General features: G+C 35.3%; 3 protein-coding genes across 8 annotated transcripts; 1 reads left to right on the top strand and 2 right to left on the bottom strand.

Moving 5' to 3' along the window:
- Positions 1 to 427: 427 nt before the first annotated feature.
- Positions 428 to 7,925, bottom strand: LOC125419913 (gamma-tubulin complex component 2). 4 transcript variants are annotated; one of them, XM_048466443.2, is made up of 21 exons: positions 7,685 to 7,924; positions 7,439 to 7,497; positions 7,158 to 7,203; positions 6,881 to 7,015; positions 6,340 to 6,471; positions 5,868 to 5,951; positions 5,696 to 5,794; positions 5,459 to 5,550; positions 4,764 to 4,836; positions 4,534 to 4,698; positions 4,276 to 4,395; positions 4,071 to 4,124; positions 3,695 to 3,778; positions 3,519 to 3,593; positions 3,314 to 3,445; positions 2,753 to 2,878; positions 2,565 to 2,672; positions 1,918 to 1,980; positions 1,678 to 1,752; positions 906 to 1,108; positions 428 to 820 (listed from the first exon to the last, which is right to left on the bottom strand). In XM_048466443.2, exons 1-21 carry the CDS (start codon positions 7,760 to 7,762, stop codon positions 694 to 696), a joined length of 2,130 nt encoding a protein of 709 aa, XP_048322400.2. In that variant the 5' UTR covers positions 7,763 to 7,924; the 3' UTR covers positions 428 to 693. The 4 variants fall into 4 exon arrangements, with proteins under 4 accessions (XP_048322400.2, XP_048322401.2, XP_048322402.2 ...); XM_048466444.2 differs by having other exon boundaries at positions 4,534 to 4,686; positions 7,685 to 7,923; XM_048466445.2 differs by lacking the exon at positions 3,519 to 3,593 and having other exon boundaries at positions 7,685 to 7,925.
- Positions 7,926 to 8,607: 682 nt separating this feature from the next.
- LOC107410771 (putative metallophosphoesterase At3g03305) lies at positions 8,608 to 13,267 on the bottom strand. The gene is made up of 4 exons (XM_048466292.2): positions 12,982 to 13,267; positions 11,578 to 11,819; positions 9,849 to 11,405; positions 8,608 to 9,181 (listed from the first exon to the last, which is right to left on the bottom strand). Exons 1-4 carry the CDS (start codon positions 13,265 to 13,267, stop codon positions 9,065 to 9,067), a joined length of 2,202 nt encoding a protein of 733 aa, XP_048322249.2. The 3' UTR covers positions 8,608 to 9,064.
- On the top strand, positions 13,224 to 18,109 carry LOC107410815 (pentatricopeptide repeat-containing protein At3g20730). 3 transcript variants are annotated; one of them, XM_016018293.4, is made up of 5 exons: positions 13,224 to 13,362; positions 13,729 to 14,533; positions 15,766 to 16,945; positions 17,374 to 17,444; positions 17,608 to 18,109. In XM_016018293.4, the coding sequence occupies exons 2-3, from the start codon at positions 13,870 to 13,872 to the stop codon at positions 16,845 to 16,847; spliced, it is 1,746 nt and encodes a 581-aa protein (XP_015873779.3). In that variant the 5' UTR covers positions 13,224 to 13,362; positions 13,729 to 13,869; the 3' UTR covers positions 16,848 to 16,945; positions 17,374 to 17,444; positions 17,608 to 18,109. The 3 variants fall into 3 exon arrangements, with proteins under 3 accessions (XP_015873779.3, XP_060667929.1, XP_060667928.1); XM_060811946.1 differs by having other exon boundaries at positions 17,512 to 18,109; XM_060811945.1 differs by having other exon boundaries at positions 17,374 to 18,109.
- The last annotated feature ends 137 nt before the right edge of the window (positions 18,110 to 18,246 follow it).

Here is an 18,246-nt window from a genome sequence, read left to right as displayed (position 1 = left end):
TAAGACTCATGGAAATATTGGTAATAAGCGTGATATATTTGAATTCAAATTTACAGAAATATTATCATAAAACAAATTAAAAATTTACTCAACTATTCAAAGATTAATCTGATAACCCTATGGTTTGCCACTGTTTCCTTGAACCCTAGTTTGTATCTACACATCCAAACTATAAAATAAATAAATAAATAAACAATAAAATAACATAAAATACTTCGTTCTAGTGCAAACTAAACTCTAAAAAATGTCTACAATTTGTGCCGCAATAGGTGCCTTCTTTTACTTCCAATCAGGTGGGCTTACACCACAAGTTCTTTTACCTTTTTGACGTTTTGATACCTTTGTGATTATCAAATGGATACAGAGTAATCATGGCGGAGAATAATACAAGATTCCCAAAACATAATATAAATCATGAGACCAGATAAAGATTCCCAAAACATAATATAAATCATTAGACCAGATTTCTGAATCTGAGTCCAAAAATGAACAATCAAACACTTACGTGTAATACAAAACCAAATCCTTTTAACTATACCTATTGGTACAAAGTAAAAAACAATCCTCTCACAAAGATTTTAGGATTGTGACACTAGACACACATCACTCACAAGATCAATACAATAACATCAGGAACAAACTATTTACATCTTTTTCCATCTGGAACAAATTCAGGAGGAAGATATCTAGAATTCATTGGTCATTCCCAACTCCTAAGATCCACTGTGCAAGATGAGCCAAATGTGGTTCCGTTTGAGAACCATTGCTTAGTATTGGTCCAAGACTCTGAAGCTCTGCGTTGAATTCTCTCTCAAAGTTACTGCAATTTACAAGATTTTGTGTGAGAGAGATGCTTGCGTTTGTGTGCATGCATTAGTTTGTTTTGTGAACCACTTTAAACTTACAGAATAGATTCGGTGACATTTGTGTTGCTGGAGCTTAATTTTAGCACCTGCGATGTGCTCCGTGATTTATATTGCTTGGTTTTTTCTGATACAAGTGAACCATCAGATGACTCCTCTACGTTGGGAATATCAATAGAAGATGATATCAGCCACTGGGTTGCCGCAGCATACTGTAGGCATAGTGATTTTAGCTTCTCCACCTTCTGTGTTTGGAAAGCTTATCAATCAGAAAGAAACTATAAAGACAAACTGCGACATCTTAATTTTAAATTGCATAGCTGCTTCCCTTTTCTAAATAAGTATTTTGTACTGTTTCCAACTAGTGTCTTTTTCTCTAATTAGACAGGCAAATTGAAGTCACCATTTTCAGAAACCATAACATCACCAAGATTTTTAAAATTTCACTCAACCAATCGTTTGAAATTTGTGATAGAACAAGCCATACTATAGTTTGTTGAAATCATCATTTACGGTTTTTTAAAGGTAGCAAGATTAGTTCCAAAGCATAAAGGCTTGAACATAAGGCTGCATGTATAATGAAGTGCTGAATATGCTCCTGTTTTCTAGGGATTTTATTGATAAACAAGGAGGAAAACCAGAGGAAGAGCTGTCATCCTCACAAAAAGATGCAAACTCCGCATCGCTTCAAGGGCACAACCATAAGTATTTCCCAGTTCCTAATTGTGTATGTATTTCAATGGATTTCCTAAGGCTTCGATCACAGGTAACTATATCAACACTTACAAGCTTAATGTCAAGTATCAGAACTAACCTTGAGTAATTCAGGCAAGAGAAGCAAACACTCCCTGAGGCACTTGTCAAGAAAAAAGTCATGATGTTGAATAACCTGCTTCACAAAATTCCTTATAAGACATAAATACTAGCACATACACCCATGCAGAAAATTTATTGGTGAAATGCGATTTTTTTTTTTTCCACAGTCAAGATGTAATATAAAATGGCATACTCCCTTTCAGCCAAAAGAATAAATTCTGTAAGTGGAAAATCAGACCTCATCTATGCTCTTTGCAGTCTGAAGTCTGTTATGCATCACATGCCAATTTGGTTCAAGAACCTGATAACAAATATTCTTGTAAAAAACCCAAAAGCCCAGTAAAATTACCAATATACAGAGAAAAACTGTATTTCAAGAAAAATAAAAACAAAAGTTAATTCATCTAAGTGCTCTGTTCCTTTTCCAGGTCACCAGCATAAGATGAAACCCAGATCCTACATCATTTCCTAACTGGCAACTAAATTTCCTATCTCAAAAGGAAAAAGTGCAGAAAATTAGCTGTTAATAGGGGGGAAAAAAGACTCCAAGTTATGGTACTAAAGATAGTAAACTAGGTGTCTACTGCAAGCATGCACTCCAAGTATCAGCTTCAACTGTTTCAGATGGCTTCTACTATTTTGAAGTGTCTGTGGAAATATCATATTATGTCAGACTTTTCTCCTTTTGGTCATGCATTTTTTTTCTGTTCACATCGGCACTATATGGCTAGGAAACATTTAGGTAAACCAATTGCAACCAAAAATGCCAATATTAATGATTTTAAGAGGACAAAAAGTTTAAGCAAGCAGAATAAGCTATAATATTACAGCTATGACATGAGAATCCAAGAAGCAAACAAAAAAATCTGGAAAGAGAAAACTTGCCTCAAATGTTAGATAGTGTAAAAGGCTGTTAATAAATTTAAGCATGCTACGACAGAGCAGTGATGATCTAGGGATGGCCGTACCACGCATTTTAAGGCTACGAACACCCTGCAGATGCATATTTCCTTCAACTACAAGCAAGAAGAGGAAAGCAGAATTTGGCTACATAGACAAAAAGAAGAACATACTTGGTGTATTTGCCATGCCCCACAAAGCTGGCGATCTACATGTTTACAACGGAAAAGAAAGCGAAAAATCAACTGGTACTTGGTTAAGGCTTTTCGAGATATGACTATAGACAATGGCCACCGCACCTGAAGAAGAAGAAAAATAAAGAATGACACAAATAGAAAGACACAAATGATTGAGTCTGAGTTCATCATTGCATCATTTGCACATGCCACAGGGTCAGAGTCTTTGATCAAAGACACATCATGTGAAATACTTTGTTAAATCTATTTGCAGCATTACTTAAAAAGAATAAATAAAATAGAGAACTAAATTTAAAGCATATTTCTGTATAATTTTTAGTAATGAAAGTCAAACTCCTCTGTCACATTACACTACTTGTCAGGCCGCTGTCAGACTTTTTTAAAAAGGACATAAAACTAGGACTGTTGAAAAAGAAAAAAAAAAAAAAAAAGAAAAAAGGTTGAGACAACGGGATCAGCAAGTTCTTTACATAAATATCACACACTCGGAAAGGGAAAATAGATATGATAATAAAACAAGAAAGAAAGAGCACACACCTTGTAGCTCAAAGAAAATGTCTCAAGGCCAGTTACACTCACTGGTTCTTCTATATCATTACCATGAGGAACAGTCCTGCTATTTCCTAGATCTTTGAATGTCCCTAGTCTTTTAAGCAATGAAGATGTTTCCTGTGAACATTGAATGCAAATTCAGGGAACAATTTTCACAAGTACAGGAAAAAAAGAAGAGCCAGCTGTTTACCACACAACATGTCAAGTCCTCATGACAAGGATCTGCTACAGCTGCTGTGGTACGCAAAGCAAGGTCTAGCAGAGACTATTTAGCCAAAAGTTGTTTGAAATCTCAGTCACTTTGACATGTATTAAGATAGAGAAAATGTGGAATGAAAGGCACCTGATTATGGTAAAAGACCAAACCTGTAGCTTCTCCACAGAAATCTCATCAAGCTTTTTTGTAAGTTCATCCCGAGCTATATCCATAAAATGAACCAAGAAATCACCCTGATATATATACGATCATCATTTGCGCTTTTTAATTTGACTAACATGATTAATTTAACATGAATTAAGAACAGAGAAATGAGCTTCCACCATGTAAGTTGAATACAATTAAACACAATCCCTGCCCCACCTCAAATAAGTTGAAGAACAAGAAGAAGAAGAACCACTTTTAACCAAGACTGATTATCACTTGATACAGCCTTTTTGCACCAAATATACCACAAAAAGAAATACACATGCTATGGTTCAAAATGTGCAATTTCACTAGCAAATGCACACGAAAGCAATATACCTGATCAAGTAGAAGATAGTGCTTTATGGATCGTAGCTTTCCCATCAGATCATACTACAAAAAGCAAATATAGCGTAACTAATCATCAGCCAATGATGTAAAGCATTTGTCATGAAGATAACACCACATTTTATTTGTTTGAGACAGGAAACTCTACAGAATACAAAAGAAATGGAATTTATCAGGTCGCATTAACTGAACTCACCTTTTCCTTGATGAGATTTAAAAGTTCATTACTGGCAAAGTCATAAGCAGCTTTTATGCACTCAAGATAATGATGGTTCGTGCCAAAACTCATTAATTTTGTATTTTCTGATGCAGGAACCTACCAGAACAAATCCAGTCACTAAAATTTTACAAGTGAAACCACATGGATAGCAATAGGATTTCCTTTTATTTTCTATAGAAATAACAATAAAATAAATATAGTTGAACACATTCCTAGATATAAATATAATTGAACCTGAACATGGTGCCCACATTCTCTCATGACATTTAGATATTTTCCTGTGGTCAAAATTGTCCCAGATATATTTGCAAGGAAGCTAGGAATTCCATCCTTCAGACTATATCGTTGTCTCCAATACTTAGCATCATAATCTTGAGTGAGGCTTTCCTGCAGAGTTAACTGTGAAAAGTGAACACCATAGCATAAATTTAATGTCCATAATTTTGTGAACGAAGTTGACATACCTTTTGAAGTGATTTATTCTCAGCAATGAAAAATTCTCCATAAGGATCATCAATCACCCCTTCATAGACCCACCTAAAATTTTGTTTAAAAACAATCAGAAAGAACTGTTAACAATGCTGCAGAAGATGGTTGATGAGACTAAGCAACACCAATATCCTTGCACATGCAACTTACTACTCAATCACTTAGATTAGAACATAGATCTGAAGTCATTCTTAATATTTGGTTTTCTTCTACAAGAAAAAGGGACAGATCTCCCATGCTACAAAGAGCTGATCCTGAATTTACATGGGGTAGGTTCTCTCTGTTACTTGTGCATGTTTGGCACCCTTTTTAATTTACTTTTTGCGAATTGTTTTCCCTTTTGTACATCTAATTTTAATATTTGTTTAAGAAAAAGATGGTGTAACTAAAATGAAATTCAAGAGAGATCTGCATAATTTCTGGGGGTGGGGGGAAAGCAACAGCATTAGAACTTGCAAAATAGTGATAATCACCCTATTTTAAAGGAGAAAGATGGTAACAAAATGGAAGCCAATGAGAGGTCTGTAATTTCTAATAGGCCTTGACTTTTTTTAACTAAGAAGTAAAATAAAACTTCTTTTATGACATGAACACTTTGAATATGAAAACATATGGAAACTGCACAACAAAAGAACAGTAGATGACTTGACAGTAGATTTGCTAAGTGTACCTCTCTAATATGCCAAGGTACGCATTGCTAGCACATTGCACCATCTTCTCTAGCAAAGACCTAACAGCACTATCACCAGCCATGGCCCTAGCCTGGATATTTCCAAGAACAAAATCAGTTTGAAAAATGAAAAACTGTGAAGCAAAAGGAGAGAAACTTAAAATTACTACTGAAGAAGCCAAAAGTAATGTGTACTTCTTAATATCTTGACAAATGTTAGAGTCAGTAAAATGTGACCTGGCTCTGCAAGAGGTTCAGAACTGCAGAGCCTGCAAAATTGTTAGCTGAAGCCTTCTGTATCACAGTGTATAATGCTTGCATGGACCCCATCATTGGCTGCAACATAAATCAGAAAATCTTTAGTAAACAGCCTAAAAAATTGATCAATCTGTTTACGGCACACTCAAACCTGGCAGAAAAACCACAAGCCTTGTAGGGAAAGCCTTCCAAGCCGAAACTGATGCTCAAGCTGTGCGACCATGGCCTGGTAATCCTAATCAAAAAGTTGGGAGACTTTTCAGTGAGGCCAGCAATTGCATCAGCAAAGTTGGACTATCCAGTTTAACCAAAGTTTTGTCCTTGAAGTAATCAATTAAATATAGACCAACCAAACTAACAGAGTACACTTTACTTTACACAACAATGTTAAATCTACTTTGATTTTCTTTTGATCTCTATTCATTTTTAACTTAGAAGTAAGAATAGACTGTAAAAAAAACAACAAAGATCAGACCCACATTTGGCTGATTTTTGCTTTCTTCAATAAGAGAAATCACTTCTTGAACAGTAATCAATTTATTCCAATTAAGATTCATGCGTCAACCACAGGTCCACAATAACAAATAAAATATAAAATCAAATTCCAAGACAAGAAAACATACTAGAAGGAGTGCTCTTAGTGCAGCGGCAAATGCATGATTAACCAATCCATTCTTGAATTGAGATCTTGATTCAACAAAATGATTGATCAACATAAAGCTCTCACACAAAGGAAATATGCGCTTCGCCAATTCCTGCAATAGCATGTTTTAATCAGCTAAAACATCACAAAAGGTGATACTCATTGGTCAATTCAATCGGGCGGGAGCGGGGAACCTTGATATTTTCTTCATGTGCATGATCATAATACTCACTTTTGCAGATGAATTATGCCACCTTTAAGGTCATAGGCTCTACTATCCTCCTTTAAAAATTCCAAATACTCTATGTTCTGATTCAACTGTTTATTCACTCACATTTAACATAACAAAACCACAGTCAACCTATCCATTTACTTAGATAAACCCACTTCACTCAGGTTTTTTTCAACTGCCACACAATCCAGAAATTTGCTTTATTAAATCTATATTACATTTCAAAGAAAAATCATTGTAGTACATCATGCCTAACTGTGAAACAACTCAAATAATCAAAAAGTCCCACCTGAAGTGCTAAATCCATGGATGTGTCAACCTGAAAGGCAAAACTATCCTCCTTTCCGCGAACACGTTTGATGGAAATGTACCGTCCTTCAATCCCGACCAATGCAGAAAGCAAATCATCGATAACGATAAGTTCCTATATATCCACCAAAAAACAATCCCTATTCTTATATTTACAAAATGCACACAAGAAACTGGACTGTGTAAACCATAGTAAATTATCTAAACCAGAAAAATAAAAAATAAATAAAAATGTCAAAGCGAAAAGACACTTTCACCTGAACTGCAGCATTGTAACAGCCTATAGCCTTTTCTGACCCCAAACTGCAATAAATTTAAAAAAAGAAAATTAAAAAAGGGTTTAATATCAGCATTAGTAAAACGTTCTTCTTCATTTATTTATTTATTTTTAATTTTTTTCAAATTATCAAGTTACATTCTGAAATAAGGTATTATCGCTCATCACTCATCACCACTATACAACACAGTGGTAGCAGAACTAGTGCATGAAAAATGTAAAAAATAAAAAAATAAAAAAATAAAAATTCGAAATTGGTACCTAAAAGAATCAATGGAATAACCCTTGGTTTCAGCAAAGCGCGAAGTCGTTTTGTTTTCCTGAATCAAATCGAATCTTACATTACCACAACTTAAGAATTCTCTAAAAACATCAAGGAAACGGAAGCTACTGTAATGCGTGGAAAAAAATTCAAACTTTTTTATACCTCAAAACTTCAAAAAAAATTAGAACAAAACCCCAAAATGCAAAATCCAGGAGAGAGAGATAGAGAGAGAGAAATGGAACCTGGTGAAATCGGCCGGTGAGGAAAGGCCTCTCGGAATTCCAACGAGGGGTCGAAGAGCACGTTAACGAATTCTCCATCACACAGTCAAACCACACCACTCAGCTCAGCTCCACTTCAATTTGAATCGCTCCCTCAGATTACCAAAACTTGCTTCCTTTGGGATTTGGTGGAACAAAACCCAAAAAAGCAATAATGAAAAGAAAAAAGAGCCAAAGCTCTCTCTTTTTTTTGAATTTTGCTTCTTCTCTCTACTGTGGAACGGGTCGGTATCAACCCGACCCAATATTTATCTCAGAAAAATTATACCAAATAATTTTGCAACATGTTTTTATTTTTCACAAACTTTTATCTTTATTATTATTTTCACAATTTGACGGCAATTATTATTATTATTATTATTATTAATAAATTAATGCTTCTAAACAGGAAAAGAAAAGTACTTTGAAAAATTATTTAAGCTCGGCTAATCAGTATATTTAGTACGTGAATAATAACAATTTGGGGTCTACACACCAAAATAATGGATTTAGTATGTGAACAACCATTGATTGAAGAAATGCCATGCTACATTTATTTGTTGCTATAAAATATGTTCAAAAAATTTTAGATGACAAATAATGTGAAATTGTTTTATTAGATTAACTAATCAATATATATTAGAAAGTTACACTAATTTATCAATTATTAACATACAAGCACATTATGAATTGAAGCACTCTTCTGCTGTTTACTTGATCTGATGCCTTTTTTATACTCAGTAAAGGGAAAGAGGTTTTTCCTGAAATTTGGGGTACTCAACTTCAATGGACAAGAAAATATAGAATCTATATGATATCAGAGAGCATATCATTAAATTTCCCAAGTTCCAGGAGTCATAGCCCAAATCTTTTTAACCAGATCATAATAACTGTATTGCCTCCAATAATCACAAATCAAAATCATAGGTAACATTCATTCATAAATTTACTCCTCATCAGGGTATTTCTTATATCATATTCAACACTGCATTTTTACAAGGAAATTCTTCAAGATTATAGATGCTTAAGGACATTTTCGACCCAAAAACAAATGTCCAAATGCAAGTCAGAGCACACAAAATTAAAGCATCTGTTATATCAAACTAGGGCTGCTTTCATAACATCCATTTCTGATTCATCTTTTCTTCTGCTTAAAATGCAACAATCACTTTCAGAGTCTAATCGACTATAAAAGAGTTCAAAGAGTCCATATATGTCTGGTCCGGCAAGTTGATGCGAAGTTTTTCCAAAAAAAATTGCTTCAATTGCATCAAATTTATGTTGTGTGAATCTAGCAAAAACTGCTAATAGGGTAGTCTGAGTGGAATATTTATAGGTGAGGAAAATTTGATCGCTCGTGCGCTAAACTTTTCTAGTTTTATAGAAAGCATAAGCCAATAGAAGTGGAATTGTGAAGCTGTATCCTGGAAAGTGGATAAGTGGATTCATCTCGTATGCTTTAAGAAGAGCCTTGCAATTCTGTGATTAAAAGCAAAAAAGAAAATAATTAGTGAAAAGTGAAAGTCAATCAGAAAACAAACAAAAATTATACTTGCACTCATTTTCTCCATTATTGGAGCATCTCCAAGGGTAAATGCTCTAATTGCAGTTCCATTTTGATTTTGGTATTAGCATGAGCTCCCAATGCAAATGACAATATGACAACACCATTTGAATGCAAGATAATATTTAACAATTCAAAGAATGTTGTGCCAAACTATTAAAATGCCATTGTCAATCATATATCTGACATGGATTTGGCATTGCTATAATATGGCACTTCATTTGGCATTAGCATCCTTTTTGGCATTACCATTGGAGATGCTGTAACCTTCTAAAAAGATGGATAGATGTCTTAAGACATCCAGAATATTAATGAAAGGCATCTTAATAAGTAAGACAGTATAATTCAAAAAAGCTGGACAATTTTAAAAGCGCAATGGAAAGGAAGGTCTAACTGCTAAAGCCTAGCGTCATGTGTTTCAGATGTCCTAAAGAAATTTGGGTGAAGGAAAAATGCATCGTAGTAAATTTATTCAACCTTATAGTCTATATGACAGTAGTAAACCTCATAAAATGTCCCCTGCATTATGTGCTCTAAAACAACCCATATCTATCATTCAGATAGATCAGTAGGAAACCTTACCATAAAATGCTTCCAGCAGATTGTCAAGATAACCACCAAAAGAACTTTTCGGATATACCGCTTTCCAATGTAAGATCTTGATTTTTCACTCCCTTGCTCATTTACCAGAGATGTTGATTGCTCTTGATCATAATCATCTACTTTCTTCCCTGAAAGTGATAGAAAGTATTCCCGATATATACTTTTTTCAGCTGCCAAAGCGATAGTGACCAACAAAGAAGGCAAAACCACATAGAAAATATGGGAAAGAACAGTAACCATTATGTCAGGAGATCCAATATATTCATGTTTTCCCTTTTGATCGATAGATTTAACTACCCAGCCCATATAAGTCATGTATCCCTTATCCTTGCCGTCAGTGAAAACTCTCCCAATAAACCAGGGGAACGTTATAAGGTAGAATAAGTATATTAGGATACCAAACCATACTATGGGAACCTTGCAAAGTTCCTGTAAAAGCCATCCTATACAATTTATGAATCCTTTATCAGCAACAAAATTCAAGTAAGTGAACTGCTTCTTTGAGAAAATCAACACAGCTTTTGGAATAAGAAGAATGGTGAGCATAAAATATAATGTAGACCACAACAGTGGGTAATAAAGGGCAGCCCATTGACAACCCATGACTAGAAACTCCCTCCATGTCCAGGAGAGCTTAGCATTAAGACTGTTAATAGAAAATGGCCTTAAATCAGTCAAACTCGATCTCCTCATTATGTCAGTTGCCTCTATTTGCAACCAAAATCTATCTGGAGATGGGTCCTCAAAGGCTTTATAATTCCATGGAGCAACATAAAGATCTCCCCTAGAGGAGTTATCAACAAGCTTTTTCATAGATGCTTCAAAGATCAGACTGAGAACCCCAGGACTTGAGTCATAGATCCTGGCCACAACTGACACAATTGGAGAAGCAGAAAACACCAAAGCCCTAACTGTCTCGTAAGACAAAAAGTTTATTTTTTGGCATCTGTAATTGCGATGAGTTGAAGATGTTGACATGAAGCGTGAATCTAGAGGAAATGTGGGCACTATAATAGTCTTTTTGCCTCCTAACTTAAAGTCAATATCCACATAAGAAACATGACCTCTATCAATTGCCAATATTCTCATGGCCCTACTCTTCCTCCAGTCACCCATCTCCCACTCCCAGAATTCCTTGGTATCGGTTGAACAATTTAATATACTATCATAAGAATCTTGGTGCACATTAAACTGAAAGAACTTGGATAGAAAATGATGAGTCAACTGATGGTGCCGTTTTAAATTTTTACCGAACCTTGTATGGAGATGCCCACATATATAAGCTGATAAAGAGTTTTGGAGGAAAATGTCTCCCAGGCTCTTTCCAGAATTTGATTGTGATGAGAATGAAAGAGGAAAATGCCCGAAGGAAATCTTGGTTACTGGTTCTGTTGATTGAGAATCCCACTGAGAAAGTTCCTTATCCAATTCAGCTAATAGTTCATCAGTTGGATGCCCAAAAAGATTAGTCGGCCCTCGTAAACCAACCGCCATTGTGCTATCAAAACCTACAAAGAGATGTTTCTTCTCACCAGTCTACACAATAGGAGTAAATATGTTAAGTGGAAGAAATAAAAAAAAGCTTAAAAGTTAAGACGTAGCAAAATTATGTACTAGCATTTTATACTTGAGATCACAAATATAGCATACTCTTCTATGTGATGTTGCATGACCATGAAACCAGCTCTAGAGGGAGGGATTAACTCACCTGAAGAGTGACACTATTAATGTTTGTATTTCTGCCCAGCTGCGCATTGATGCTATATTTTGAAAAAAAATCAAAAGAACCACCAATCACTGGCACACCAAAGTTGTCATGATTTCCTCGAAGGTCAAAGAAGATGCTCTTGTCAAGCCTGCTCTTTTTTATCACATCTTCCATCACATTCTGGTATTCCAGCCACTCCTCTTCATTTTGCTTCATTGTTAATAAATCCTTGCTCTTCCCATCTAATAGAAAAATAACATAAAAGCAAGATAAGAAAATGTTGGGAAACAGGTCAGGTCCATCCAGCTCATGACCCATGACCCATGACCCATTATCCAGGGGGCATACAGATGTCTTTAGTAGATTCAATAGGATGTCCTAAAGTTATGACAGCTTCAAATGGGAAACAACATTACCCTACTAAGATGAGGCAAGGAAGAAGAGGGCAATGGTAAATAAAACATTAAATGGGTTCTCTTCTATATAAGAGAAAGTCCTAGGACTTGAAAGGGGCGGTTAATGCATTAGTCACAGCTCTCAATACTCAAGTATTGTTATCTAACACTTTATTCTCTCTTTTGTACAGTTTCTCTTAGAACCACCATCTAAGCCCTTTCATTGTCCTTGGACTTGAAGACTTGAGTGCATTAGCAGCTCAGTATCCACTATTATAGGAGAGAAACACATTGTGGGAGGTATAAGCTTGTGATTAGAACGTAAAGGAAGTTGTTTTGGAACGCTAAATGTAGTACAGGCCATGCTTTTCCTGTAAGGTAGCCAACAAGGAAAGTAAAAGTCACCCCATCTGAACACCCCAGGTTGTGGGTTCTAGGAGCATCTGAAAGATAACCTGTTTTTGTCTTTATATCAGATAAGACCATAACAGATAGCAGTGTGATCTAAAGAGCAAACGTATAGCATATATTCAACAAAAGAGGGTATGCTAACTCTCAACAGGCAATTTGTCTACACTCTAACTCAAGGTTATCTTCTTGTCCGAGGGAAAACATATAAGTTAAACCGTTCCACACTAAATCAGCACTGAACTGTGAACCTACTATTAATCCAAGTGTGTATTTTCCCCCGGTTAACAAATTTGACAAAATAAATTATAGATATTTTTATCTCTTGTGTAACTAATGCTGAAATTTATAGCGTATCCATTTCAGATTTCCTGTTTCACCTTTTTTTTAAAAAAAATTAAAATAAAATAAATTCAAAATTTGTAACTAATTCAGTAATAACCATTTAAAAAAGCTAGAAACTGAGAATTCTTTAAACATAACAAACCATTCATAGTTGCGTTCCAACACAAACAGAACAAGCTCAAAACATGAAACCCATATGTCATCTGACCTAAATAACACCATGAAAGAATATCAAAAAGGCAAGGGCTTGAAGAACCTGTGAGATCACCGGTGATGAGGACCAGAGAAGGGTTGATGAAGGAAAGAGTGGGACCCACAATTCTCTTGAAGTCGAGAGCTCTGTCAGGGTGGTGGACACTGAAATGGAGATCAGAGAGCTGAACTATCCAAACCACAGACTCTGGGCCTCCTTCCACATCTATCACCTTCCTATAGTTACTCTGCCATCTGCCCCCTTCTGCTGCTGCATCTGCATGGAAAGACGGAATTCCAATGCCAATGGCGATGAAGCAGAGCAGTAACATCAGATTCGAAATACCCATTTATCACAAATGACCGCAAAGTCTTCTTCAAGAAATCAACCGCGCTCGCTCAGTCGTCGTCAACATTCAGCTTTGAGAGGGAAACGTTTAGATTGGTACTATGCTGTGTTGATTGTTGATTAATCCCTCAAATTCCAATTCCAAATTTAAGCTACCTACTATTTCGTAAGATTGGTCTCAAATTTTCCACATTTTATTTTACTTTAAAATCAAATGGAGACTTTTTTCTTTTCCCCGAAAGGAACCAAAAATGTAGACCTTTTTTTTGCAGCCAAAAAAAAAAAATGTAGACCTTTTGGAGATTGAATTTTCCAGTTATTTATTTATTTATTATTATTTGTTTATATTAATGGCAGTAAACTAGAAATACTAATTAAAGGTGATAAATGGAAGATAAATTACTTTTATTTATAGATATAAAAAGTAAATTTAATGTAAATTATTATTATTATTATTTTTAGATAAATTGGTGATGAAGATTACAAAGATTGAATGCGACGTCGTTCCCTTGAGCCTTTCCATACAAATAACGGTAAGCTGCCTTTGGCACAATAAGTGAAAAAACACATTCAATCCCAGAATAGTAGAGGAGACTTCACAATATGCAAAGGATTGGACGACTAAGAGAATATGTGGAATCAGTTCTATGTAAAGCAACTTACCCTGATTCTTACTATTCTTTGTATATGAAAATCTTGCAACTTTGTATCGACCAAAGAACCGAAAGAGCTGGTCTTTGGGTTCACAAACATGTTACAGTAAATGGGTTTGATTCAAATGTGCACTTGGACACCAAACTGATCGTCTTCTATGCTAAGTTTGGATGGATGGTTGCTGCTCGCAACTTGTTCGACAGAATGTGTGAGAGAAGTATTGTCTCTTGGACTGCTATGATTTCTGGGTACACGCAAAATGGGTGTTATGGAAATGCTTTGATGGTATTTGTGGAGATGTGCCGGGCAGGTGTTAAGGCTAATCAGTTTGGGTATGGAAGCACCTTGAGGGCGTGTACTGGTTTGAGATGTTTGGAGAGAGGTAAACAGATACAAGGGTGCATTCAAAAGGGAAGGTTTGTTGATAATTTATATGTGCAAAGTGCATTGGTTGATTTTTATTCGAAGTGTGGAATGATGGAGGATGCAAGTTCTTTGTTTGAAGCAATGTCAAAAAGGGACTTGGTCTCTTGGAATACAATGATTGGCGGCTATGCTGTTCAGGGGTTTACCAATGAATCGTTTCACGTATTTCACTCAATGATGCAGGAAGGTAAGTTTTTAGAGGTTATTGTTAAAAAGTTTCTGATACATTTATTCCTATCAAAATTTATCATTTTTGTGTTTTTCAATATTTTTAAGAAATCTCCACTTGCCAAATTAGTAGTTTGATTGTTAACTGCTCAAAATGAGCATGTTTTTATATAAATTGCAGTCACGCAATATTGGTTTAGGGCACCTTGCAACTACAAGACTCTCCCCTGTTTCTCACGCTAGCACACATCCGCATATCATTTTTTATTATTTAGAGATTATTAGATTCTGATTCTTGATTCATTAAGTACCATGTTCTTGAGATAGAGGCATAAAGCAAGGGTATGCTGATTTTGATTACAAGTTGGTGGTCGTCCAACTGATAAGAAATGCACAAATTTACAGATACATGTCCTATCAAAGCCTTATATATAACCTCCGATGAAGCATTTAAGTAATGATAACAAAACACTACAGCACGTACAGGTATATAAAGTAGGCTTTCCCTTACCAAACAAGTTGATCAAAAATCAAAGTAAACTAAGAAAACAAGTTGACTATCCATCAATCATGTGATAACTTTAATAGACCATTCACCACAAGAACACACCATCACATCACTTTTACTCACTTCAAGTGCCTGACTGAGTAAACTTTAAAATAAACATTATAAAATTGTTACAAGTTATAAATTGTCCCCATTGTTACAAGATCCAAACAATATCCCTAATATTCCCAACTGTAGTAACTGTTTCTATATTCACATACCAATTGTTCATGATATAAGAAATTTACAGTACCTGACAGACTGACATTAAATTTTTGCAAGCGTCTGCTCTTTTTTATGTGGTGTAAATACCGATGCATAAATTCAACAAGAAAGAGATTTACCCGCATTATTGTTGTTTTCAATCTTGTACTTCTTGCTATATTGGTTAAATAGTCGACAGTTGGTTGGTTAGCATCCTTAGTATGAGAAAGATAAAAGTTTCTAGGTTTTCTTTTATTATTTTTGGGATTTCTAACTGAAGTCTTCAAACTCTCAGCAGGATGTTCAAGTTAGAAGTCGTGGATTATAAAAATATCCAGAATATAATTTTGTATATTACCATATTCAATGTTTATTGCTCCCATTGTAAATGTTTTACAAGCTCACCTTATTACACTAAACTTCTGGAAGTAATCTTGTTGTTTTGTTAGGCTTGCTATATTTTGACCTTCATATTTGATTCTGACACTCAATTTCAATAGGCAAGACCCCTGATTGCTTCACCTTGGCAAGCCTTTTGAGATCCTTAGCTAGAGGTAGTTGTTTCATGAATGTTAGCCAAGTGCATGGACTCATCATCCAATTGGGTTTTGGATCATGTAACTCTTTGAGTGGATCATTAATTGATGCATATGCAAAATGTGGAAGCATAGACAGTTCTCATCAATTATACAAGAGTATGGTAAAAAAGGATATTATATCTTGCACTGCATTGATAACTGGATATGCACGAGATGTTAAGCACACCAAAGATGCCTTCAATCTCTTCAAAGAGATGAATTATAAGCACGTGGGGATGGATGGAGTTATATTATGCTCTATGCTTAATCTTTGCGCAAACATAGTTTCATTAAGCCTAGGAAGACAAATCCATGCTCTTACTATCAAATACCAATTTTGCTATGATGTGGCCATGGGCAACGCCCTCATTGACATGTATGCGAAATCTGGAGAAATTGAAGATGCTCACTGTGCTTTTGATGATATGAAAGAGAAAAATATAATTTCATGGACTTCATTGATTACTGGATATGGGAAGCATGGATATGGCCAGAAGGCAATTGCATTATATAAGAAGATGGAATGCGAGGGATTGAAGCCGAACGATGTTACGTTCCTGTCCCTTCTATTTGCTTGTAGTCATACTGGATTGACAACAGAAGGATGGGAATGCTTCAATGACATGGTTAATAAATACAATATCTTTCCTCGAGCAGAGCATATATCTTGTCTGGTAGATCTTTTTGCACGTGGAGGTCGATTGGAAGAAGCTTATAATTTAATATGCAAGATGAAAGTAAAGCCTACTGCCTCACTTTGGGGTTCCATTCTTGGGGCATGTAGCATCTATGGCAATAAGTCTCTTGGAGAAGTAGCTGCAATGCATCTATTTAAAATGGATCCAAGAAATTCAGTAAACTATGTCGTTCTAGCAAGCATCTATGCTGCTGGTGGTGCATGGGAAGATGCTTTGAAGATAAGGAATTTAATAGAAGAGAGAAGTTTAAAGAAAGAACCGGCATGTAGTCTTCTACAGTTTACGAAGGATAAAACTATACTTTAGCAGGACAGTTTATAAAAATACAAAATTTTCAGAATTTGCTGTTATTTGAAATGAAAAGCAAGGACTCAACGGCTGAAGTTAGCTCACGCTAATACCAGGTGATTCCATATTTACACTTTGCTTTCTCCAACATAACATAATTGACTATGTTTTAAGTTTTGGCAGATTTCATGGTTTTTTCTTATATGGTTTAATTACTGATGCATTCAACAAGAAAATATATAACTGTGATCTTAATTTGTTAACACGTCATTTGAAATCTTTGAAAAAGATACCGTGAAGCTCAGACTAGTGATATGTTAAAGACACTGCAATATGCATGTAATGCATGTTGGTTTCTAACGCTAGTCCCGAATTATTATTTGGGTAACATGCTAAAATGAGACAGGTTAAAATGGAGACTGTGGTTATTTTCTTCAAGAAATAACCAATGATTATTCTCTACGAAAAGAGTAATGGTCCTAAAATTTGAACTTTTGCTTGTATAATTTATTTTATAGGTTTTTATGATTATTTAATATCGTAGGTTGAGAAGCTTAGTGGCATAAAGTGACATCCTGGGTGACAGCTTAACTCATAACAGAGGCCTAGCCTCAGGTAATCACTGAGTTCTACGCTGTTATTGCTAAATTATGCTACCTTTCCTTATTACTTCGTTTTTCAGATTGTTGAATTGTTTTTTTATGTTTTTTGGACGGTGGGTTGTTGAATGTTTGCTGATCTGTGGAATGGTCATATGCTTGTGGACATAATTTACAAGAGCATGAACATACGAAGAGACAGTTTTTTGAGATCCCTTGTTAAAGCTTAGAGAACAAGGCAGAGAACATTCATCATCAAGCTGTCAATGGAAATTGGAACTTTCTTTTGGCATCTTCAAGTTGCTAATTGCTGTTGAATCTTCTTGTGGTAAGATGCCCAGATTCATCAAACAGTTACCAGAGAAAGACATGCTGCAGATGAGGGTAGATGAGACTGGCCACAGGTCACATTGAAGCTTTTCTCTTTTGGTGGATTCCACTGGAGTCTAGGGATGGAGCATATTCAGAAAATATTGAGGATTTGTTTCCAGCTGAGAGAGCTTGGTAGTTGGTAGCTGCTGAGAGTATGTATGGTTGAAAAGGAGATAATACTGAGCTATTTTTTTTAAAAAAAAAAAAAAAAGACAAACAAACAAACAAACACACACACACATTTGTGTGTGGAGAATTAGCGGTATTTTGGGTGCTGAAAATAATAGGTATATATATATAATTACATAACAGGAACAGTCCCTGGTAGCTTCTTTTTTTTTTTTTTTTTTTTTTCCTTCCCCTTTTAATCAAGAACAGTCCCTGTACCAAATATGAAATGAATAATTTTGTAATATGCATTTCTATAACAAGCAAAAATTTGGGAC

Source organism: Ziziphus jujuba, chromosome 10, assembly GCF_031755915.1.
Source record: "Ziziphus jujuba cultivar Dongzao chromosome 10, ASM3175591v1".
NCBI lineage: Eukaryota > Viridiplantae > Streptophyta > Magnoliopsida > Rosales > Rhamnaceae > Ziziphus > Ziziphus jujuba.
This window is presented reverse-complemented; position numbering and strand designations above follow the sequence as displayed.

Excerpts from the sequence above, each read along its gene's own strand:
- LOC125419913 (XM_048466443.2), bottom strand. The coding sequence starts at position 7,762 with ATGGAGAATTCGTTAACGTGCTCTTCGACCCCTCGTTGGAATTCCGAG. Across the intron at positions 4,699-4,763 it reads AGAATAAATCACTTCAAAAG|TTAACTCTGCAGGAAAGCCT; the intron begins GTATGTCAACTT and ends CACTTTTCACAG. Across the intron at positions 1,981-2,564 it reads TACACTATCTAACATTTGAG|GTTCTTGAACCAAATTGGCA; the intron begins GCAAGTTTTCTC and ends ATTTGTTATCAG.
- LOC107410771 (XM_048466292.2), bottom strand. The coding sequence starts at position 13,267 with ATGGGTATTTCGAATCTGATGTTACTGCTCTGCTTCATCGCCATTGGC. Across the intron at positions 11,406-11,577 it reads TTAATAGTGTCACTCTTCAG|ACTGGTGAGAAGAAACATCT; the intron begins GTGAGTTAATCC and ends CCTATTGTGTAG. Across the intron at positions 9,182-9,848 it reads TCTGCTGGAAGCATTTTATG|AATTGCAAGGCTCTTCTTAA; the intron begins GTAAGGTTTCCT and ends TTTTAATCACAG.
- LOC107410815 (XM_016018293.4), top strand. The coding sequence starts at position 13,870 with ATGCAAAGGATTGGACGACTAAGAGAATATGTGGAATCAGTTCTATGT. Across the intron at positions 14,534-15,765 it reads TCACTCAATGATGCAGGAAG|GCAAGACCCCTGATTGCTTC; the intron begins GTAAGTTTTTAG and ends CAATTTCAATAG.